The 24492-nt window shown below is 37.6% G+C and overlaps 1 protein-coding gene across 27 annotated transcripts in view; it reads right to left on the bottom strand.

Annotated features, from left to right (window-relative positions):
- Nucleotides 1–22742, bottom strand: part of SUPT20H (SPT20 homolog, SAGA complex component) — a 50927-nt gene extending 28185 nt beyond the window's left edge. For 14 of the 27 annotated variants that reach the window (XR_004054640.1, XR_004054643.1, XR_004054642.1 and 11 more), the window contains exons 1-9: nucleotides 22586–22733; nucleotides 15518–15613; nucleotides 12580–12615; nucleotides 11890–11948; nucleotides 11547–11613; nucleotides 9258–9387; nucleotides 8093–8196; nucleotides 4211–4327; nucleotides 4042–4095 (exon numbers count right to left, since the gene is read on the bottom strand). Coding sequence is in view for 22 of the 27 variants with exons in the window: in XM_010383076.2 (XP_010381378.1) it covers nucleotides 4042–4095; nucleotides 4211–4327; nucleotides 8093–8196; nucleotides 9258–9387; nucleotides 11547–11613; nucleotides 11890–11948; nucleotides 12580–12615; nucleotides 15518–15520 (570 nt within the window). In the remaining 5 variants the exon portion in view is untranslated. Of the gene's footprint in view, nucleotides 1–4041; nucleotides 4096–4210; nucleotides 4328–8092; nucleotides 8197–9257; nucleotides 9388–11546; nucleotides 11614–11889; nucleotides 11949–12579; nucleotides 12616–15517; nucleotides 15614–22212 lie in introns of all 27 variants that reach the window. The other 13 variants (XM_030921936.1, XM_010383084.1, XM_030921943.1 and 10 more) reach the window with 11 other exon arrangements.
- Nucleotides 22743–24492: the final 1750 nt, after the last annotated feature.

Genomic DNA, 24492 nt, shown 5'->3' with positions numbered 1-24492 from the left:
ATTTTTAAATTAATGTATATAAGTTGTTTTTTTAAACATAATGCTATGGCACCTTTAAAAGTCTATAGTAGACTCCTGAACAACATGAATTTGAACTATGCAGTCCATTTACACAGGAGTTTTTTTCTTTTCTTTTTTTTTTGAGACAGAGTGTTGCTCTGGAGTGCAGTGGTGTGATCTCAGCTCACCGCAACCTCCGCCTCCCAGGTTTAAGATTTTCTCCTGCCTCAGCCTCCTGAGTAGCTGGGACTACAAGCACACAGCACCATGTCTGGCTAATTTTTGTATTTTTAGAGACGGGGTTTCACCGTGTTGGCCGGGATGGTCTCGATCTCTGGAAGTTGCCAAGAGAACTGGCAAGAGATGAACTTTTCCTCTTCCTCCTCCTCGGCCTACTCAATGTGAAGATGATGAGGATGAAGACCTTTACTATGATATACTTATTGAATAGTAAACAAATTTTCTCTTCTTATGATTTTCTTAATGTTTTCTTTTCTCTAACAATTAATTGTAAAAATACAGAGCACAATACATATAACATACAAAATACATGTTAATCACCAGGTACGGTGGCTCACATCTGTAATCCCAGTACTTTGGGAGTCCCAGGCGGGCAGATCGCTTGAGCTCAGGAGTTTGAGATCAGCCTGGGTAACATGGTGAAATCCTGTCTCTACCAAAAAGAAAAATAATTAGCTGGGCATGGTGGCATGCACCTATAGTCCCAGATACTCAGGAGGCTAAGGTGGGAGGATCACTTGAGCCTGAGAGGCAGAGGTTGCAGTGCGCTGAGACTGTGCCAATGCACTGCAACCTGAGTTACAACCTGACTCTGTCTCAAAAACAAAACAAAACAAAAAACAAAATCCAGTAAGGCTTCCCAGTCAACAGGCTATTAGTAGTTAAGTATTAGAAGAGGAGTCAGAAGTTATACATGGGTTTTTGACTGCATAAGGGCCACTGCCCCAACCTCTGTGTCGTTCAAGGTCAACTATATAGTGTAAATTTACTCTTTTTATACATGAGGAAACCAAAAAGTCCATGTGACTTGCTTTATCGCAGTATTTGCTTTACTGCAGTGCTCTGGAATCGAACCCACAATAACTCCGAGGTATGCCTATAATTTGTAGAGTATGGAATGGTCAGATTTTTTAAGAGTGGCTACTCATTAATTCAAGAAAGTATTTGAGCACCTATGATGTGTTAGGCACCTTTACAGGAGTTGGGGATAAAGTAGTGAGCAAAACAAAATATTCTGCTCTCACAAAACCTATAGGGTCATAAAGGGTTATGGCTTTTTTTAGTAACTGTGAAGTAATAGTCCCATCCTAGACTCAACTATATTACAAGAATAAAAATGACTCTGCTAATATTGAGTGAACTCTATATACCCAATTCCAAAGTACATACAGGCTCTTTACTGTTATCACATAATGTACTTTACTGAATCCTATTACTTTGCTTAACCTCTGAAATATCTTGATAGCTAAGGCTATTTTTTAAAGTGAATCAATTAATAATATTGTTAAATAATAATTTGTTAGAATTAACCAATTGCTTTTGCATGTACATTAACTAGATCTGGCTGGTTTCTTCCTCGTTGTGTTACTTAAGAGTTTATTTTATTCACTGAATTCCTATAAACTGCTAGTTGTAACTAGCAGCTTGATTTAATATGGGCTCCTTTTTTTTTTTTTTTTGGACAAGAGTTCTTTATTGGTGCTAGTACCTCTGTTGTATAATGTCTGTTGCATCAAACCGGGAGGTACACAATAATTAACTGTTCCATCTCCAATCAGTGGGTTTAATCAGATTGCTACATTACAAAATTTCCCATTAACCTATCATCTAATAGTTTTCACATCCAAGAATTACTGTTATCTAGATTCATTACTTCATTAAGACTTTAAAACTTTTATTTTTCAAAAGTCTATCATTTCTTTTGCACCTATTAGCTGGAAATTTTCCTAAGAATTTTCCCTCACTTACTTGGCTGCCTAAAATACAGTTCATAACAAGAAGGGCAGAATAAATACTATATTCTCTCCTTTATCAATCCTCAGAGTAAGAAACTGATGCCCTAGCAAACTCTGATGGTAACCAATGAGTTTTTCTGTTGTCTAATATTCTTTTGATTGCTTTTAATCTTTTTGCAGATGACAACATTATAGCCCAAACCAAAACACAATACTTGGTAGTTATTGATGAATTGAAGCTTATTTTATAATCACATGTCACAGAAAGGATAACTACCATTACTGATATTTTCTTTTGACTTGGTAATTATTCCTCACTATAGTCACAGACAACTGAACACTTTTTGGAGTAGGCATCTCATATACAAGGGGTCTTTAAAAGTTTATGAAAAATGAATATTAAGAAAAAACTATACATAGGTTTCAAAACTTTTTGCACCAAAATAAATATGTACTAAGCTGTTATAATATGTCTGAACAGAACCTAGTTTGAAACACTAAGAAAGATAAGACATCAGTTTGAAAACAGCCTCTACCAGAGCAACATGAATCCTGCTAAAACTGAAGCAAGAACAAACATCAAATTGATGGTGAAGCCTGAATGGAAGAACTTGTGAAATCATTGACACTTTTTGAAAAGTTTATGGGAAGAATGCCTCAAAGAAAGCAGCAGTTTACAAATGGGTAACTTGTTTTAAGAATGGACAAGACTATGTTGAAGATGAAGCCTGCAGCAGCAGATCATCCACATCAATTTACTAGGAAAAAATTCATTTCGTTTGTAACCTAATTGAAGAGGACCAATGATTAACAGCAGAAACAAAAGCCAACACTATAGGCATCTCAACTGGTTCAGCTTGAATGATTTTGACAGAAAAATAAAGTTGAGTAAACTTTCCACTCGATGGGTGCCAAAACCACTGCATCCAGATCAGCTGAAAAAGCAGAGTTTTCAATGGAAATGTTCAACAAGTAGGACCAAGATACTAACGCATTCTTTCCAGTATAATACTGAAGATAATAAAGCACAATTAAGGCAATGGCTACCAAGAGGCAGAAGTGGTTCAGTCAAAGCAAAAGCAGACAGGTGAAGAGCAAAGATCATGGAAACAGTTTTCTGGGATGCTCAAGACATTTTGCTTGTTGACTTTCTGTAGGAACAAAGAATGATAACACCCTTATTATGAGTGTTTTGAGAAAGTTAGCCAAAGCTTCAGCAGAAAAATGCCTGGGAAAGCTTCACCAGAGTCGTTCTGCACCATAATGCCTCTGCTCATTCCTCTCATCAAAAAAGAGAAATTTTGTAAGAGTTTTGATGGGAAACCATTAGGTATCCACCTTACAGTCCAGATTTGGCTCTTTCCGACTTCTTGTTTCCTAATCTTAAAAAAAAAAAAAGTTTAAAAAGTACCCATTTTTCTTCAGTTAATAATGTAAAACTGATTGCATTGATATGGTTCAGTTCCCAGGACCCTCACTTCTTTAGGGGTGGACTAAATAAATGGTTGGTATCATTTACAAGCGTCTTGAACTTAATGGAGCTTATACGGAGAAGAAAAGTTTATATTTTTTATCTTTTAATCCCAGTTTTCCACAAACTTTCTGAAGTTCCCTCATATATCACTGAGCCAGAACTGGAGGGTTAACTGGTTATTCTCAGGGGTAAGAGAGTTCCTCTCATTTCAAGGCAACCAGTATAAATGGCAAAGAAAGATAGGTTAGGCTGGGTTAGAAACTTGAATTACTTAAAAAAAAATACAGTATCTATTTGTAGTCAAAGTAAAAACATTCTTCTTCTATTTGAGAGGAGATAAAGAACTAAGTTTTATCTCATTGAACATATTAGGCCAGCTTCACCCTAAAATGATCTTAGGCAACTTGAGGGATTACTACATGTATACAGAGACCCTTAACTTCCAGATCTCATAAAGGAATACCAGCTTTTCACATAAAGCATTAAACTTAATTATTGAATAAAAATAAGCAGAAAATCACTTTTGCTTAATGATAACTTTTTTTCATCCTGTATTTTGCCTGTTTGAGATTAAAAAACAAAACAACTAACCTGGGTCCATTTATGGTTATCACTTGTTATTGAATGTACATCACAAATTAAAGTCTAGAAGAAATAAACATTTAAAAAACTCATTAATCTATGCACAAACATATGAAGACATTTCGATAAATGAAACTCCCAACTAAAATCTAAAATAGTATATCTTAAACATCCTTACCTGCATTGTTGGACGTAAGAGAATGTGCCGACTTTGGTAACCAGGAGATTTCATGTTACTGGACTGCCTGTAGTCACGTATTTCTGCTATGACACATCCGCAATGAAAAATATTAACCTGTTCGGGTAAAAATATGTAAATGTCATTTTTTTTCCAAAAGTCTAAATAAGTAGTTTATATCAAACATTTCGCATCCTTTACATTCATGCAACATTTCTGGCCACTCATGTATGCACTCTTCAGTAGATTTCCTTGGTAGATTTAACACTGTGTAAACCTTTTCAGAGGAAGTATTTTATATTCATCACTATGACACAAGAAGCAATTTAAAACTATTTAACAGTTTCTAATTATAGATTGACTTTGGCATCTACCAAGTCAACTGACTTTTGGCATTTACATACTATTATGTTACAGATCCTTGGAACTGTTCTTGATCCTTGGACCAGTGAGCTGTTCTTCTGCAGCTCGCTGTCTTCCTGTTACATTTTGCTAACTTTGCCATTACTATAAAGTTTGTCATTGTTATAAATTGCCAATCAACCTTGCCAGTGTTTCAGCTTCTAGATACAACTTCTATATTTGCTCTGCTAAAATTTTCAGAAATAAAATCTTTGCCCTTAGCCTTTATTAATAGGAGGGAAGCTAAACATAAAATTCAAATGAAAAATAGTTTTTCAGGCTGGGCATGGTAGCTCACGCCTGTAATCCCAGCACTTTGGGAGGCCGAGGTGGGTGAATCACAAGGTCAGGAGATAGAGACCATCCTGGGTAACATGGTGAAACCCCGTCTCTACTAAAAATACAAACAAATTAGCCGGGTGTGGTGGCGAGAGCCTGTAGTCCCAGCTACTCGGGAGGCTGAGGCAGGAGAATGGCGTGAACCCGGGAGGTGGAGCTTGCAGTGAGCCAAGATTGGGCCACTGCACTCCAGCCTGGGTGACAGAGTGAGACTCGGAAAAAAAAAAAAAAAAAAAAAAAAGGAAAAATAGTTTTTCAGTCCTTTCTATGCCCAAATGTAAGAACTGTTATCATTGAAGTCTTTCTAGTTATGACTTGCCACAGTCACTCATGTTTTTCACCCATTCAAAACTTTTAGTGGGTACTGTGGTCTCCATGTTATGTCATTCTTATTGTCATTCTTTTTAATAAATATTTACTGAGCAACTACAATACATACTATGTGCTAGGCACTATCCAGGTACAGCTTCACAGATACGGTAGTCAGACAACATTTGCACTCAGTTGTGGGAAGACAGGCAATAAACATGTAAACAGAACAAAATAATTTTAGATAGTGATGAATTCTATAAAGGAAATCAAATAGGGAAGGGTCAATCTGGATTGTATGTGCAGATAAAAACCTTAGGTTTTACTTAAGATCTGAATCACAAGAAAAGGCCAGATACATTACGGACAGATCATTCCAGACAGAGGGAATAACACATGAGAAGTTCTTACTGTAGGAACAAGCTTGGAGTGTTTTATTGTGGAAATGAAACAAGGATGGATGGAATGTAGTGAGTGAGGATGACATTTAGAAGATGAAGACAGGCCGGGCGCAGTGGCTCAAGCCTGTAATCCCAGCACTTTGGGAGGCCGAGACCGTGCGGGTCACGAGGTCAGGAGATCGAGACCTTCCTGGCAAACATGGTGAAACCCCATCTCTACTAAAAAATACAAAAAAACTAGCCGGGCAAGGTGGCGGGCGCCTGTAGTCCCAGCTACTCGGGAGGCTGAGGTAGGAGAATGGCATAAACCCGGGAGGCGGAGCTTGCAGTGAGCCGAGATCCGGCTCACTGGGCGACAGAGCAAGACTCCGTCTCAAAAAAAAAAAAAAAAAGATGAAGACAAACAGGAAAGCAAGGGTTTTGTTCAGAGCACTGGGCACAACCATGTATCTTAAAGAGAGAGCTGGCATTTGCTGATGGACTGAATGTGGAAGGTGAGGATAGGGTCATCTGCTAGACTGAAGAGACTGGTGATAAAACTGGTTTGGGAGGTAAAATAAAGTTCTGTTTTTGTCATGTTAAATTTTAGGAACCTATTATATATCCAACTAAGTATGTAAGTTAGGAGCTTGGTGGAATGGCCATGGTGAGGTATATAGGCAATAGAGTAAGTAACATCTTAAAAACACATGAAACTGGCTGAAATCATTCAGGGAGAATATTACTAAAGAAAAACAGAGGGCCAAGGACTGAACCTGAAAACACACACGTTTATGGATGGAACAGGGATCACAGTAAAAAAGACCAAAGGATTAGAGAAGGCAGAGGAAAACCAGGAAAACGATGTCTCTGAAGTCAACAGAAAGGCATTTCAAGCAGGACACAGTTATATCCACTGATCTTTGCTAAGAGGCCAATTAAGAAGAGAACAGAAAAGTGACCAATTATTCAGTATATGGAGATCACTGATAACTTTGACAAATGCAGCCTCTGCAGAATGACGTCATGATGCCAAATGAGATGGGCAGTGGAAAGAATGGGATGTGCAAAAAAGGAAATGACTATAAATTCTTTGAGTAGCATTGCTGTGAAGAGTAACAAGAGCAGTAGCTGGAGAAGGGAGGATTCTTTTTTTTAATTTGAGACATACAGGTTAAGTATCCCTTATCTGAAGTGCTTCAGACCAGAAGCATTTTGGAGCCGGAAATATTTGCATTATACTTAGGTTAAGCAGCCCTAATTAAAAAACGTGAAATCTGAAATGTTCTAATTAGCATTTCTTTTAAGTGTCATGTCAGTGCTCAGACTTTGAAACACTGTGGACTTCATATTTTCAGATTTGAGATGCTCAACCTCTAACACAGTATGCTTGCATTCTGCATTTAGTAGGGAAAGAGAAATAGAAAAAAAAGAGAGGTTATAATTTTAAGTCCTTGAGAAGGAAGGGGAGGATCCAGAAAACAAGTGGAGGGGATGGATGCCTATAAACAGTACACATCAACTATTTTAACAGGAAGGCAGGCAGACATGAAGAGAGAGGTAGGGATGCTAGTTGACTGGTGCTAGGAAGAAACGAGAGCTCTCATGTGATGTCTTCTTTTTCCTCAGTAGAGTACACAGCATGGCTGGTGTTAAGGCAGTAAGAAGGAAGTAGAACAAGGCAAGGGAGTGCTCATCTAGGCAAGCTATGAAGAGAAGTACAGATGTGAAGAGAAGTACAGATGTGAAGAGAAGTACAGATGTGAAGAGAAGTACAGATGTGAGGAGAAGTACAGATGTAAAGGCCAGTTTCTGGCCCCCAAGTGAAAAACTTCATAAATATTCAAAGTGGTTTCTTTCATAATTTCTTAATTGTAACTATATGGAAATTTCCAGTTGATGAGCTAATTGTTCTAACTATTTTAGAAGAACTACATCTATACGTTTCAGTATACCCTGAAGGTTAAAGATCACACAATAAATCCATTTCCAGATAGCTATACATGTCTCATTTCATCTTCTATTATTATTAGTTTTAGAGACAGGGTCTTGCTCTATCGCCCATGCTGGAGTGCAGTGGTGCAATCACTGCAATTCTGGTTTACCTCTTCCTTCTCTAATTCTTCCTTCTCTAGTCCTGCAGTGGTACAGGAGGATCACTTGAACCCAGGGGTTTGAGACTGTAGTGAGCTCAAACTCCTGGGCTCAAGTGATCCTCCTGTCTTAGCCTCCCAAAGTGCTAGATAATATTATAGGCATGAGCCACTAAAGCCCAGCCTCATTTCATGTTCTAAAGGCTGTTGGGAACAGTGATAGAAATTAAACATCATCTGTCACGAAACATCATATAGTCATTTATATACATACATGTATACATACATATAAATGTGACATATATATATCATATACATATAACAAATATAAAGACATTTTAAAGACAAAAATTTTGTACCTGAGATTTTTCTAGGAGATCGACCAAAATAGGAGGTAATTCTTCTGCATCCAAATATTCAAGCAACTCTCCTTCTTCATAGGGCAGTCGAATGGTCTCAGAATCTTAATTTAAAACATAAAGTTTGAAAATGACGACGCTCACTGAAAGCTTAGTTGTGTAATTCAAATGGCTTTTCAAAAAAATGTCTATAATAAAACCAAAAGGCATTTCAACAAAGCAAGGATTGAAAAAAAAACAAAACCAAAAGTCCCTCCTAATGTCCTTCTTTATTTAAGGGGGGGAAAAAAACCTAACACATTATGAAAAAACATCTGGCATAACATCACAATCTGAATCACAGCCCAAAGCAAAATAATCAGAATATGATAAAATTCCAATGTCAAAGTAACTGAAAGTTCACTGAAGACCAATTAATCTAATCTGGAAATCAGAGGACAATTTGGTGCGTTATCTGAAAAGTGGTCACTTTTAGAACAAAATTCTCTTGGTGTTACACTTTACAACTAATTATCAACACACACACAAAATTCTAGCTATGAGAGTTCCTTGTAGAACTCACATTATCATCATTATTAAATTTTTTTATCTCTTTAACGAAACTGAAGAGTATTTATATTTTTAAATTATTTTCATACTCACCATTAACAGAAATGCTCATATTCAATATTAATAGAAATATTTTTAATATGTGAAAATTACTCAAAAGGCAGCAAGTCTACTTAATTTTGAAGATTTCAGACTCATATTCAAACTGCAGGATTACCTACCTTTAAACACGGTATACTATCTTAAAATATAAATAGCAACAGAATGAAAGGAAATTCTATTTTAATTATCTGTAAGTTATGTTTCTATAATTTTCCTTTTTTTTTTAACCTTTCCTTTGCTTCTGAGATGCTTTTATAATTGGACTTCAAAGACATATCAATTAGAATACTTCTAAAATGCACACTCAGGAAAGATAACCATAAGAGAAATAATTTCTAATATTCTACCAAAACATATCATAGGGAAGAAAATGAGGATCAAAATCTGTTTTTATCACTAAGTCATCACCATCTGAAGGACAAATGCTTTAGCAGGTTAAAAAACTACTTTATAAAAGCAGCACATCCTGCCTGGCAAAAGTATTTTGTGGCAGCTATGCTCTGGAGGGTCTTACCTGATCCATTTTTTCCCCTGAGCATCAGAGAATATCCCTCATTTCCTGGGTACAGATTGACCACTAAACATGACAAAGTCTCTTGCATAACAAGCTTCTCTAACAAGTTCACATTTCTTCTTAATTTCTGCTTTAAAAAGAGGCAGAGTTCATTAAAATAATCCAGTATAACCTTAATAAATAATGCTATGATTTAACAAAATCAGGCTTGAAGTAACCTTTTGGTGCTCTTTCCGCATTATGATTCTGAATAAATGAAGAAGGCTCACAAAACTATAGCCACTACATATGGGACAGCTATGTAAACCTAATTTTTATGTACTACTATGTTTCAAGCAAATTAATTCATATTTTAAAAACTGGTGACCTCCAAGAAAATATAAGCACTTAAATATAAAACACTTTTGAATACTTAATAAAAATATTTAAATAAGTAGAATATAAAATCATTAAATGCAAATATATAAAACACAGAAGTATATAGTTTCCATTAAGTATAAGTCTAACCTAAAGAATATGGAGCATTCTCTTTGGTTGTATCTAAGAAGTGCACATTTCTTAAATATTTTATAGGCTAAATAAGATACAAACAAGTTCAACAGCTCTAAGCTGAAATGCTGAACCTAAAAATATCTAATTGGTAAGACGAAGTAAGCAATTTGGACATATTCTGTAAATCCAATTCAACAGCACCTTAAAAACCACAACAAAGTCCATGATTTTAAAAATGCGTATGATTTAAAATAAAACCTACTTACAGATTTAACAAATCATGTCATCAAATCTCATTTAGCAAAGATAACAGTAAATAGAATATTTTTTCAGAATCTCAAAAAAAAACAAAATGTCTTGAATATCTTATATTTAGTAAATATATATTAAACATGTATCATACACACATACAGAGAGAAGTGATAAATTCTTAATCTGTCATCACCATAAAATGAAAACACTAAGTAATCTGAAAATTTTTTAAAAAGGCAAACAATTTTTAACCACTTTGAAGTTAAACTAGTAAAGAGAGACTAAAAATGTTAGTCTTTTCAGTGTAGCGAAACCCCTCATAATTTGACTTAAGACAGAATTAGATAAATTTTTATAGTATGTGTACCTCTTCAACAAAACAAATTAGCTACCACGGAGTTGATCCCATCTAGACTAGAGGTTACAAATTTTCTTTCTTAATGGGTCAGATAGTATTTTATGCTTGTGGGCCAAATAGTTTGTGCTGCAACACTCAATTTGTCTTTGTACCTGTAAGCCAGCCCTAGATAATATACAAACCAACAGGTGTGATGGGTTCCAATAAAAATTCATTTATAAAAACATGTAGTAGGCACATTTAGCTGGTGGAGAGCAGCTTGCCAATTCCAATTTAGAATCTTCATATATGCAGCTCTCTTATTTTAGTTCTGTCACTGAGGTGATGAATATGTACATTCTATTGTTTGTAGTGATGATTTCATGGGTGTTTCTATCTACAATGCACATGTCAAAACTTAAAAAATATATACTTTAAACATGTACAATTTATTGTATGTCACGTATATATCAGCAAAACTTATGAAAAACACACCGTAAGATTTATAAGTTTAAAAATATTTTTTTTCCTAATATGAAGATTTTAAAGTTAGACACTACTGGAATTCCACTGTTTCTGCCCTGAATAGCAAAACTGTATTCATTTTTAAAGACAGACAACAAAAGCTCATAGAGACCTTTAAGGCTCTTCCAACCCGAGGGCTCAAAGACATTAATAAATCAACTTCTGTTACATTTCTACGACCCACATCTTTTGCTACATAAAAATGAATTAAGTTAAATTGGCCATGAACTCGTTTTATGAGCAAGCTCACTTTTTATTACTGTACTTGAATTTCATACATGCTCTGTAATAGCTCTGGCTTTCCAGTTCAAATCATCATGAGAAAACAGGTTACTGCTATAAATTTGTAAATCACTTCTCAGGAGGAAGCGCTATAAATTTATAAATCACTTCTCAGAGGAAGAAGAAGCAAAAGATAATATATATCATGTCTTTGCTCATGACTTCCTAGTGAGACAGTCTGTTATTTAATATAACTGTTCCTTCACTCCTACCTCAGCAGGTGATCTCTGCCTGGGGCCACATTAGCCAGAGCTCTGGGTCAGCTGCAGAACTGACTAGTATCTGGCTAAAAGAGATGTTAGTTCACTCACACACACAAAAGTAATACTCCAAATGTAACTCCTCCAAATTACTCTCTTCTACATTTCAAAAGCTACAACACAATAAAAATGTATACTTACCTTAACCTCAGGTTCTTTTTCACATTCTTCAATATACAAGTCATAAAGTTTTTGAAATACAGACTTTCTAAAAAAATTTAATGAAACAAATATATAAAATGTTAATATAGTAATCATCATGACATGAATGTTATTTAATTTTTTCCTAAATTTTAACATTTTTTCCTCAATTTCCCAAAAACTGGGGTGGAGCTGAATATAGCAGCTAACATTAACTTAGAAATTCCTAATACATGCAAAGAACCTATAAAATTTCTAGTTCAGTGCCTACTAGGAATGCAATAAAAGGTGGCCATCATCATATTTCAGTGAATCTAAGATGTTACCAATTAATTATTCATACCTTCCACTTGATAGGTATTTCCTTTTAGGAGGTCTCTGTCGGGCACTTTCAATGACATACTAAAAAACAAAAGTTTATGAGAATAGCTAGCCTTTTGCTTTTGACTATGAACAACTGTATTGAGTATATCTAAAACATAAGTAAGGCTAAAAAGGCTATTCAGTCACTTAAGTCTCTGAATTACATCTTGTAGGAAAAACTACTTAACATATAAAGATAAGTTTCCAACATATGAAATTTGAACTGCACTACAATTTGGCAGAGTATTTCATTGCCATAAGCAAAATCATAGTTTCACAACCATGACTTCACAGGTCAGAAATATTATCAATGTATTTTATGGTTGTTCAAAATATGCTTAATATATGAAAAATCGTATACTGTATACCTTAGCTATTTTTTCCTTTGAGTAATTAGAAAACTTGTCAAAACAGGAAAATATAATTTTGGAAATTCTATATCCTTGTTCAAGTAAGTTTTATTCCATAACATTATTATCTTGAGGATTCCAAGTAATAGGTGATCCAAATATCACCTGGTATTTTTATATATTTATAGCAAAATGATATGCATACTTGTCCTAAAATAATAATGTGCTCCTTTAAAAATCACATACAAAAATCTCTTAACACTGAGCTTTTGTCAGTTAAAGACAACACTATTTCAATATGTAACTTAGTCACACCTCACCTCTGCACGATCCAAAGCTAGTTCTAAAGCTTGTTGCTGTAAAAAGTAAATAGTATATTTGGCAACATTAGTTATTTCCACAAAAAAAATTTAATATACATTTAACATTTCTAATGTTTTCTAAAACAGGTCTAATATATTTTCCTTTATTTGTCTCCTCCACTCCACTCTATGATCAATATATACAACAAAGAAAAAATATGAGTCTTGGGCACCTGATTACTAACAACAAACTAAATAAGAATGCTAACACAGTCTCTCTGGTCAGTATTTGTGAGGTTAACATAGGGGAGGTTTGGATATGGCAGCTATTCATCACTTCATAGACTTTTAATTTTTAAGAGCACCATTCAAAAAAATTTACTGGCCATAGAGTACACAATCAAAATGAAGCAAAGGCTAAACTCTCCTAATTTGCTAAAAATCTTGAAAATTGGGAGTGGGGTTGTACTGGCACTTAACATTAACTTAGAAAGTGCTAATATATTAATGCAAAAAACCTATAACATGTCTAGCTCAGTGCCTAGAAAGAATGCAATAAATGATGGCTAGCATTGCCATGTTTCAATGAATTTAAGATGCCACTGAAAGCATGCATCATTATTTTACATAATATTAAGACAGAAAAAAAAAGCTATAAATTGTAAGATATTCGAGTATCAACTCATGAATTCAGTAATATTAAAATATAAAAGAAAATGAACCTCAGAATTGATGAAATATTTTACTGTTATTAAATGTAAAGTTTGAGATCTACTAGTAGATCCCTATCCACTCATTTCTTAAAGACGAGGAAAAAATATGGTGAAGCTATGGTATGTCTTCATTTGTAAAGCTTTCATTTCTAAAGACACACATGAATAAAAGCATTAGGTCCTAAACAAAATCAAACATGGCCAGGCATGGTGGCTCACACCTGTAATCCCAGCACTTTGAGAGGTCGAGGCAGGAGGATCACCTGAGGTAAGGAGTTCAAGACCAGCCTGGCCAACATGGTAAAACCCCATCTCAACTAAAAATACAAAATTAGCCAGGCGTGGTGGCACACGCCTATAGTCCCAGCTACTCAGAAGGCTGAGGAAGGAGAATCACTTGAACCCGGGAAGCAGAGGTTGCAGGTTGCAGTGAGCCCAGATCGTGCTATTGTACTACAGCCTGGGCAAAAAGAGCAAAACTCAAGTCTAAAAAACAAAACAAAACAAAAAAAAAACCCAACCTAAATATACCACCAGTGGTTCTCTTTCTCGTTTTTTGTTTTATAGTATTTTTCATTCACAATGATAGTCATTTTTAAATTTTATTCAGAGGCACAGAACTTTCAGTTTTTATTTAAAAGGACTTAAATTCTTCTGTTTTATTTTGTAGATTCCAATACCTCAACCTACCAAATTGCATGTGGGTAAAAACTCCTACCACCCACCAAAGTCCCAGGAGGGCAAGGGGGAAAAACAAATACTGCCACCCTTTGGAAATCATGGGAACTTTTAAGTGACCACCTAGTCCTAAGGATGGATAATTTGTATAATTCCAAAAATAGTGGGCCTTCTTGCACGGTTCAATCAAAAACAATCCATATTATCAAATATCTAAATATGATAAGTGAAGAAAGTCTGAAATCTGCCATCTTTTCAAAACATTCAGTTATAACAAATCTACACCAATTTGCTTTGTTAAAAAACCTTGGCCAGGCACTGTGGCACATGCCTGTAATCCCAAAGCTTTGGGAAGCTGAGGTGGGAAACCAGGAGTTTGAGACCAGCCTGGAGAATACAGTGAGATTCTGTCTCTCCCCCCACCAAAAAAAAAAAAAAAAAAAATCTTATAAAGAGCAGATTCCCAATGAAACTGGTTCCCAGGATTCAAGTTAAGATTCCTGAATCCCATTTTCCCTGATCCCATTTTCCACCATGAAAACATAATTCTGTACATATACACTTCACAAATACAGAAGGTTCTTTTAAATTTTGCCCATAGAAGTTTAGAGTTTGTATCAAAAAATTATAATAAACACAATCAAATATATATAGTCTAGGACAATTTTAAACAGTCAACATCTCAAGTAAATATTTCGTCTTCTGAAATTAAAACTTCAAAGGGTCTAGAGAGACATGTCTACATACATGAATAAAAGCATCATTCATTCATTACCTCCTTCAAATACTTAAGAGGAAAACGATTAGTGAATATAGATGCAAAATACAAGGTGTGGTCAGAACCCCACTGTGATATTTCTACTTTTCTCTAATAGGGGAGGAGTAGACAGGCAAGAACCCAAGAGGATAAGGAAGATGAATGTTTTCTGAAGATGTGATGCAGAACAGGGGTTATCTAAATAAATAACATGGTGGTCAATGTTCATTTATTCTCTGTCAAATGCTGCTGCTTCTTTAAAACATTAAAAAGTGTTTTTCTCCCTTAGTCTGTCATTTCTTAACGGCAAAAGTTAAATGCCTACTCCTAAGTATGTTTAGTGACTCTAAGTCAGTGAACAGAAATGTGCCTTTCGAAGCTCAGCACTGATGCTGCCTGAAATACGTTATGTGCAGTTAGCAGGTTACATTTGTTTTTAAAGTTTAATAAAATGTAAAGAAAAGCTTTAAAATATGAGAAATCTATACTCCCCAAAACTGTTTGTATTTATACCCATCCTCCTTGCCAACGATTTGGAATATGGCAAAGCAGATAGTAGTAAATATTTTTAATACTTCATAAACACAAGAACAGATAGATGGATGAATGTGATAATTATAACACTGATTAGTGGGGAATATATTTTATAGAGAAGATTTTGCAATGTGATTGCTAAGTAATTTCCCAGTTGGGATAACTTGTACAGCTTACAAGAGTATTTCTGTATCTACAATACAAATATCTTTATGAAGATGAAGGAAGAGAACATTCTAAAACACAAATTTGAACATACTGAGCTGCAGCTTACCATTATGGCATAAAATAAGGGTCCAAAAGAAGAGATAACTTATGTACGCTGATGAAGTGGGGTGAACACCATGTCTTTAACATCAATCTTACAGTACTGAAAAGCAAAAACAATAAAACCCCAATATTAACATAAGGCTATTACAAGAAAAAAATGAGATTACATATTTAATAATTAACAAGGAAAATTACTTATTTTTTAAGACATATATATTTTTAAGACTTTTTTAATAATGTGTAAACAATAAAATTCATGTACTACAACCTATCCACTCACTGCAGAAAAGCAGTTTTAACTAGGTAGGGCAAAACACATTTGCAAGTTACAATTATTACTCCCTTTCTTCAAAAATATTTAACATCCCAAGAGAGAAAAAAAAAAAAATTTTAAAAAAATCTCTTCTCTGGCTGGGTGCGGTGGCTCAAGCCCGTAATCCCAGCACTTTGGGAGATCGAGACCATCCTGGTTAACATGGTGAAACCCCGTCTCTACTAAAAAGTACAAAAAACTAGCCGGGCGAGGTGGTGGCGCCTGTAGTCCCAGCTGCTCGGGAGGCTGAGGCAAGAGAATGGCGTGAACCCGAGAGGCGGAGCTTACAGTGAGCTGAGATCCGGCCACTGCACTCCAGCCTGGGCGACAGAGCGACACTCCGTCTCAAAAAAAAAAATCTCTTCTCTATCACCACTGTTGCTATTCTCATTTTTCCTCTGAATTATTTTAATAGCCTGCCCACTGGGCTTGTTCACTATACAGCTGACTTTACAAATCACAGATATAATCATGTCTGCTGATAAAAAATCCTTACTAATAAAAGAGGACACAAACAAATAGAAAAAAAACTCCATGCTCATGGATAGGAAGAATCAATATTGTGAAAATGGCCATATTGCCCTAAGTGCTTATAGATTCAAAGCTATTACCATTAAGCTACCATTAACTTTCTTCACAAAACTGGAAAATACTACTTTAAATTTCATATGGAACCAAAAAAGAGCCTGTATTGCCAAGACAATCCTCAGCAAAAAGAACAAAACTGGAGGCATCACGCTGTCTGACTTCAAACTATACTACAAGGCTACAGTAACCAAAACATCATGCTACTGGTACCAAAACAGATATATAGACCAGTGGAACAGAACAGAGGCCTCAGAAATAACACCACACATCTACAACCATCTAGTCTTCAACAAACCTGACAAAAACTAGCAATGGGGAGAGGATTCCCTATTTAATAAACGGCGCTGGGAAAACCAGCTAGCCATACACAGAAAACAGAAATTGGACCCCTTCCTTACATCTTATACAAAAATTAACTCAAGATGGATTAAAGACTTAAACATAAAACCTAAAACCATAAAAACCCTAGAAGAAAACCTAGGGAATACCATTCAGGACATAGGCATGGGCAAAGACTTCATGACTAAAACACCAAAAGCAACTGCAACAAAAGCCAAAATTGACAAATGGGATCTAATTAAACTAAAGAGCTTCTGCTCAGCAAAAGAAGCTATCATCAGAGTGGGAGAACATTTTTGCAATCTATCCTTCTGACAAAGGTCTAATACCCAGAATCTACAAGCAACTTAGAAGAAAAAAACAACCCCATCAAAAAGTGGGTGAAGGATATGAACAGACACTTCTCAAAAGACATTTATGAGGCCAACATATGAAAAAAAGCTCATTATCACTGGTCATTAGAAAAATGCAAATCAAAACCACAATGAAATACCATCTCATGCCAGTTAGAATGGTGATCATTAAAAAGTCTAGAAACAACAGATGCTGGTGAGGCTGTGGAGAAATGGGAATACTTTTACACTGTTGGTGGGAGTGTAAATTAGTTCAATCATTGTGGAAGATGGTGTGGCAATGCCTCAAGGATCTAGAACCAGAAATACTGTTTGACCCAGCAATTTCATTACTGGGTATATACCCAAAGGATTATAAATCATTCTACTATAAAGACACATGCACACGTAACATATGTTTACTGGAGCACTATTTACAATAATGAAGACTTGAAACCAACCCAAATGGCCACCAGTGATAGACTGGATAAAGAAAGGGTGGCACATATACACCATGGAACACTACGCAGCCATAAAAAAGAATGAATTCATGTCCTTTGCAGGGACATGAATGATTCTGGAAACCACCATCCTCAACAAACTAACACAGGAACAGAAAACCAAACAGCACATGCTCTCACTCCTAAGTGGGAGTTGAACAATAAGAACACATGGACACAGGGAGGAGAACATCACACACTGGGGCCTGTTGGGGGCAAGGGGAGGGAGAGCATTAGGACAAATACCTAACACATGCGGGCCTTAAAACCTAGATGACCGGTTGATAGGTGCAGCAAACCACCATGGCACATCTATATGTATGTAACAAACCTGCATGTTCAGCACATGTATCCCATAAATTAAACTAAAATAACAATAATAAAAAGACACATTATCTCCCATGTTTGATACAAAAAACAAAAGCAAAACCAAACCTCACTCCGTGGGTACATGTTTTTAATATTCGGTGGAAAGAGAAGGGAATTTATAAACCATTTCTGCTAAATACTAAAATATGATGGTTTTTACCAGGGCACAGCCCTTGTTTGTTTTTTAGATGCAAATGAATCAGCTGCTTTTTCCATTTCTCCTTGAAAAAATAACTGCTAAGCAAATTATGGATATTCAAACAAGTATTTCGTGCTTGCTGAAAAATAACAAAATAAGCCCATCACTTCAAGAAAAACAACTTCCCATGTTAAATGGTGCTGGGAAAACTGGCTAATAATAAAATTTGAACCCATAAGGTTATAATTTCAAGGGACTTTTATGTGACTGCTATTGTTCAAAGGCTTTTTCTGACGAGATTGCTGGTGACACTGACAAATCAATTTTTTGATATTGTTTAATGAAATGTACTGACATTTAAAAGATCTTTGTAACTCTCACAACTTGATTTTGCAAATAACGAATGAATGAGGTTTCAAAATTATGCATGGATAAAGACTGATTCAAAGTTGCAGAGAGACCAATGGATTTCAAACTAACAGAACATAAAGTTCACTGATATAATTTCAAGTTCAGATTGCAACTTAACTTTGAAAAACAACGATGTTTTGAGTTTTGTGCAGTGTCAAAAATAAGGTACACACTTACCTAAAATGATTATTAAAATTCTGATGTTTTCCACTTAAAAAAATTAAAATAAAATAAAAAACATAAATCTCTATAAAGGAAAAAAGTTAAAATTGGCATTTAGTATATGGTATTTTCGGCTATTTACTGTGTATTGCATTAAGAGAAGCAGGAAAGAAAGAATTCATCACATAAAATATTACATTTTTTAGGAGTAGCCCCATAATGCTAATTTTTCAGTCAGAAAAATATTTCCAAACCTCTCAAAGACATTTTTAAAAAATGTATACTATGTGTGAATTTTTTTGCATTTAAGAGTAACTTTAATTTTTTTATGACAACTCAGAGATCTAAGAACATGAGAGCTAAGACAACTCAACATGACTTCTGAGATCTAATCTCAAGAAATGTGTGTATTTTTTTATAACTTTTTTAAAAATCTGCATTTTGCTATGAGATAATTGTACATTCACATGTAGTTATAATTAATATGTATGTACTCTTTACCCATTTTTCCTCAAAAGTAACATCTTGCAAAGGTGTTGTAAAAGCAGTAATTTTGGCTGGGCGCAGTGGCTCGCACCTGTAATCCCAGCACTTTGGGAGGCTGAGGCAGGAGGATCACTTGAGGTCGGGAGTTCAAGACCAGCCTAACCAACATGGACAAACCCCGTTTCTACTAAAAATACAAAATTAGCCAGGCATGGTGGCACATGCCTATAATCCCAGCTACTCGGGAGGCTGAGGCAGGAGAATCGCTTGAACCTGGGAGTCGGAGGGTGTGATGAGCCAAAATCGTGCCACTGCACTCCAGCCTGGGCGACAAAGCAAGACTCCCTATCAAAAAAAAAAAAAAAAAAAAAATAAGCCAGGCGCGGTGGCGCGTGCCTATAGTCCCAGCTACTCGGGAAGCTGAGGGAGCAGAATCGCTCCCAGGAGGCGCACGTTGCAGTGAGCCGGGATCCTGCCGCTACACTCTGGCCTGGATGAGAAAAAAATAAAATCCTCTTATTAATATCCTCCAAATGCCTCAGGATACATTTTCCAGATGCCAATTCCAATGCCACCAGCCCTTAAGCAACTATGCACTCTTGAAAACCTTCTTTCCAGTAACTACAGGAGTTCTCATCCTGGCTGCACAAAAGTAACTTGTGGAGCTTGAAACTGTGGGATGCCTGTGACCCACCCGCTTCAGACAGATTAAGTGGTCTAGAGTGAGGCACGGTCCCCATTTTTGGAGCTTCCCAGACGGGTCAAATGTGCTGCCAGGGTTAAAGCTCACTCTGCCTAGCACAGAGACAGTGCATAACATTTGCTCTGAGATAAGACTGGGCATGGTCGTTCACACCTGTAACCCTAGGACTTTGGGGGGCCCAGGTGGGAGGATCATCTGTCTGAGCTGAGGAATTTGAGACCAGTCTGGCCAACATAGTGAGACCTTGTCACTACCAAGGCAAGAAAAAAAAAAATCAGTCCAACATGGTGGTACACGTCTGTAGTCCCAGCTACTCGGGAGGCTGAGGCAGGAGGATCACTTAAGCTTGGGAAAGAGGCTGCAGTGAGCCATGATCACACCACTGTACTCCAGCCTGGGTAACAGAGCAAGACCCTGTCTCAAAAAATGAATAAATAAATAAATAAATAAATAAATAAATAAATAAATAAATAAAAATAGAAAACATTTGCTCTGAGAGTGATGACAAATAAAAATTATTGTTATTCACCTAACTTCATGTAACCACTACTGGGTGTCTATACAGCTGAACTAAAGCACAACTTCTGATGACAGAAAACAAGATTTTCCAGGTAAAACAGCTTTGCTTTGATTTTTGGTGAACCCCAAAGCTTTGTTTTGTGCCAAGTCATTAAAAGAAAAAAAAAAAAAAAAAAGGAAAGGGCCAGGTGGGGTGTGGCTCACGCCAGTAATCCCAGCACTTTGGGAGGCGGAGGCTGCGGATGGCCTGAGCCCTGGAGCAGTAGTTCCGAACCTGCCTGAACAACATGGGCAAAGTGTCTCTACAAAAAAATACAGAAGGCCAAGCGCAGTGGCTCACGCCTATAATCCCAGCACTTTGGGAGGCCAAGGCAGGTGGATCGCTTCAGCCCAGGAGTTCGAGACTAGCCTGGACGACATGGCGAAACCCCGTCTCTACTAAACACACAAAAATCAGCCGGGTGTGGTCACGTGCACCTGTAATCCCAGCTACTCAGGAGGCTGAGGCAGGAGAATCGCTTGAACCTGAGAGATGGAAGCTGCAGTGAGCCAAGATCGCGCTACTGCACTCCAGCCTGGGAGACAGAGCGAGACTCCGTCTCAAAAAAATAAATAAATAAATAAAATAAAAAATAAATAAATAAATTTTGGCTAGGGCGGTAGTTCATGCCTGTAAGAGGCAGAATCAGGTGGATCACTTGAGGTCAGGAATTCGAGACCAGCCTGACCAACAATGGTGAAACCCAGTCTCTACTAAAAAAATAAAAAAGTAGCCGGGTGTGTCGGCACACGCCTGTAATCCCAGCTACTCGGGAGGCTGAAGCAGGATAATCGCTCGAACCGGGAGGCAGAGGTTGCAGTGAGCCGGGATAGCGCCACTGCACTCCAGCCTGGGCAAGAAGAGTGAAACTCTGTCAGGCGGGGCGGGGGACTAAACAACTCTTAAAAATGGACTAAACTCCTAATACAACACAAACACAAGTACCATACAACTGTAAATGATTTACAATCATTTACAATGAGTAAATTATTACTCCTACCCTTGAAGAGCTCGTAGGAGTTGTTCTTTAAGTTGAATTTAGGTTAAGGTGAAAATTTTCTGACCACTGAATTTGAAGACGAAGATACGCTACGTACTTTCAGACAAAATGTGATGACTTTAAGATTTCTTGTCACTAAATTGGGGATGGGGGCTTACTAACTTTAAGTCCTTCAGACAAAAACTAATAACTTCATATCTCTCACAAAGCAAACATTCTGACTGTATACAGTACTAGAATCTGCGAGAAAATTGTAATCATTATCATCTCCATTTTACAGAATAAGGCAATCAGAACAACCGACTTTCCTAACATCACAGACCTAGACCAGAATTCAGAACTCTCCACGTCCACTCTTCGGTCCCTTCCAATATCACAACCTGCAAACTAATCAAACCAGCACCTGTTTTTACACTTTTTTTAAAAAAGCAACGCATTTTAAAAAAGGATCCAATTATGCTCAGAAACGAATATGTATTTCTCAACTTGGGTCTAACTTTATAACATGGTGATCAACCCAAGTACACTGTACTCAACTCCGAAAATCCTGCTCTTCACTTTGTATTTTGAGTCCTACTAGAGACGTTGATGAATTGCACTCAAGAAGATGCGGCCCCCACTACGCAGTGGTTATGGGAGATGGCTTCCAGGGCAACTGTTCTCCAAGTTCATTTCTAAGCGCCGGGTAACCATGGCCAGTAATTAACCCAAATTCTAAACGTTACTATCAATTCTACTGATTTCCCTGATCGACCAGTCTTCCCACTGCAGGAGCTTCTGTCACAACTTAGGCTTTACCTGTAAAACCGTCATCTCCACAGAGGAGCGACCAGCCTTTATGCAATATGGACACCAAGAAAAACGCCTCCAAAGACGCGCAAGGCAAAATTCTTGCCAATGTCCGGAAATAACCGTATCAGGAACCCAAAAGTCAAACTAAAATTGAAAGTTCGGCTTAGCAACACCGCAAAAGGCGATGTACGCGGCGTCCGTACGGAGGTTAGGTGCCTCAACCCCCGCCCCGGCCTGCCGGGACTCTGGGGACCCCGTCTTCCTCCAGCGGGCTCTGGGATGCGGCCCGCTCACCTCTGACCCTGGCCGGATCTCGCGCGCCTAAGCCACCGCGTTGCCAGTCGCCGGCCAGTCCCACCCACCTACCGCCGCCGCCCACCTGTGCGGGTCGCCTTGCCGCTAGGCCCCAAGACGGCGCCGCCTGTTCGGCCGCAAAGCCCACCCGCCCCCTCGGCCGCTGCGCGCTGCACCCCCACCAACGGCCTGTTCCGGCGGCCGCACTTCCGACTGGCGGGCTGGGCCGGGGGGCGGGGAAGGCGGGCGGAAGGGGAGGAGCCGGGAGGGCGGGGCCGCGGCCAGGAGCCTGCATCGCAGCGTTTGGCGCAGGACCCCAGTGAGGCCCGCAGAGACTCAGGTCTGGGCGGGAGGCGGGGCCCGGAAGTTCTGCTCAGGCTTGCAGTCCCAGTCCGCAAAGTGGGAAGGGAGGGTGTAGATGTGAATTTGGGGAAAAGCGACCCTGTGGAATTTCTAGAGTGGAAGAAACGTAGAACTAGCTTTTCTCTTTGCTTAACACATCCAAATGGAAGAACAGCGACACCGTTACCTACATTTACTAGTCCAGTGCTTACAACCTTCTGTAGTATATCAATCGCCAATGAGTTTAATGTTTTTTTAAAAAATCACCCCAGAGAAGGGTTCTAAAAATTCAGAAACCGCATTACCAGCCCACATTGTAAAGTCTGTTTTGTTTTGTTTGTTTTTCAGACAGTCTTGCTCTGTCGCCCAGGCTGGAGTGGAGTGGTGAAATCTCAGCTAACTGCAACTTTTGCCTCCTGGGTTCAAGCGATTCCCGTGCCTCAGTCTCCGGAGTAGCTGGGATTATAGGGGTGCACCACCACACCCGGCTAATTTTTGTATTTTTAGTAGAGACTGTTTCACTATGTTGGACAGGCTGGTCTTGAACACCTGATCTCAAGTGATCCACCCGCCTCGGCCTCCCAAAGTGCTGGGATTACAGGCGTGAGCCAATCGTGCGCGGCCTGGGGTGAACCTTTTTAATAAGCATTTATTATTTGCCGTTCACAATGCCAAGTGTCATGATGAATGAAAATGTCTTGGAATTAGAGGTGGTGGTTGCACACATTATACATGTATTAAAGTACACCTCAAAATAAAATCCGAACACATTAAGTGGTTACTCCCATTCTTCCCTCTCTTAGCCCCTGGTAAATGCCAATCAGCTTTCAAACTGTGGTACCTAATATGGCTATTTCATATAAATGGAATGTGTGACCTCTTGGTCTGTCTTCTTAGCATAATCTTTTGCAGGTTCACCTTGTACACCTTGTGGGATGTATCAGTACTTCATTTCTCTTTATGGCTACTATTCCACTGTACCTAGATGCCACAGTTTTACCTGTCCATTCGTTGATGGACATTTGGGTTGTTTCCACTTTCGGGCTATTGTGAATAGTGATGATATGAACATTTGTATACAAGTATTTGCTCAAGTCCCTGTTTTCAATTCTTTTGGGTATAAACATAGTGGAACTTCTGGGTCTTATAGTAATTATGCGTGAAAATATTTGAGGAACCCATAAACAAATGTTTCTGTAGCAGCTGAACCATTTTACATACCAAGAGCATTGTCGGGGATTCCAGTTTCTCCACATCCTCACTAACACCGTAATTTTCTATTCCTTTGACAGTAACCATCCCAAAGGGTATAAAGTGGTATTTTATTGTGGGTTTGATTTGCATTCCCTAATGGCTAGTTTTGTTGAGCATCTTTTCATGCCCTTGTTGGCCATTTGTATATCTTCTTTGGAGAACTCTCTATTGAGGTCTTTCCACATTTTAAAATTGAGTTGTTTGTCTTTTTGTTATTCAAGTTATATGTAGTTATATATTCTGGATATTAGACCCTTATGAGATATATCATTAGTGGATACTTTCTCCCATTCTGTAGGTTGTCTTTTCACTTTCTTGATAAGATCCTTTAGTGTACAAACTTTTTAATTTTGATGAGGTCTAATTTATCTATTTTGTTACTTGTGCTTTTGGTGT

The sequence above is a fragment of the Rhinopithecus roxellana genome, chromosome 18 (assembly GCF_007565055.1).
Source record: "Rhinopithecus roxellana isolate Shanxi Qingling chromosome 18, ASM756505v1, whole genome shotgun sequence".
Classification (NCBI taxonomy): Eukaryota; Metazoa; Chordata; class Mammalia; order Primates; family Cercopithecidae; genus Rhinopithecus; species Rhinopithecus roxellana.
The sequence above is the reverse complement of the archived record's forward strand: the minus strand, read 5'-3'. Positions and strand labels throughout refer to the sequence as shown.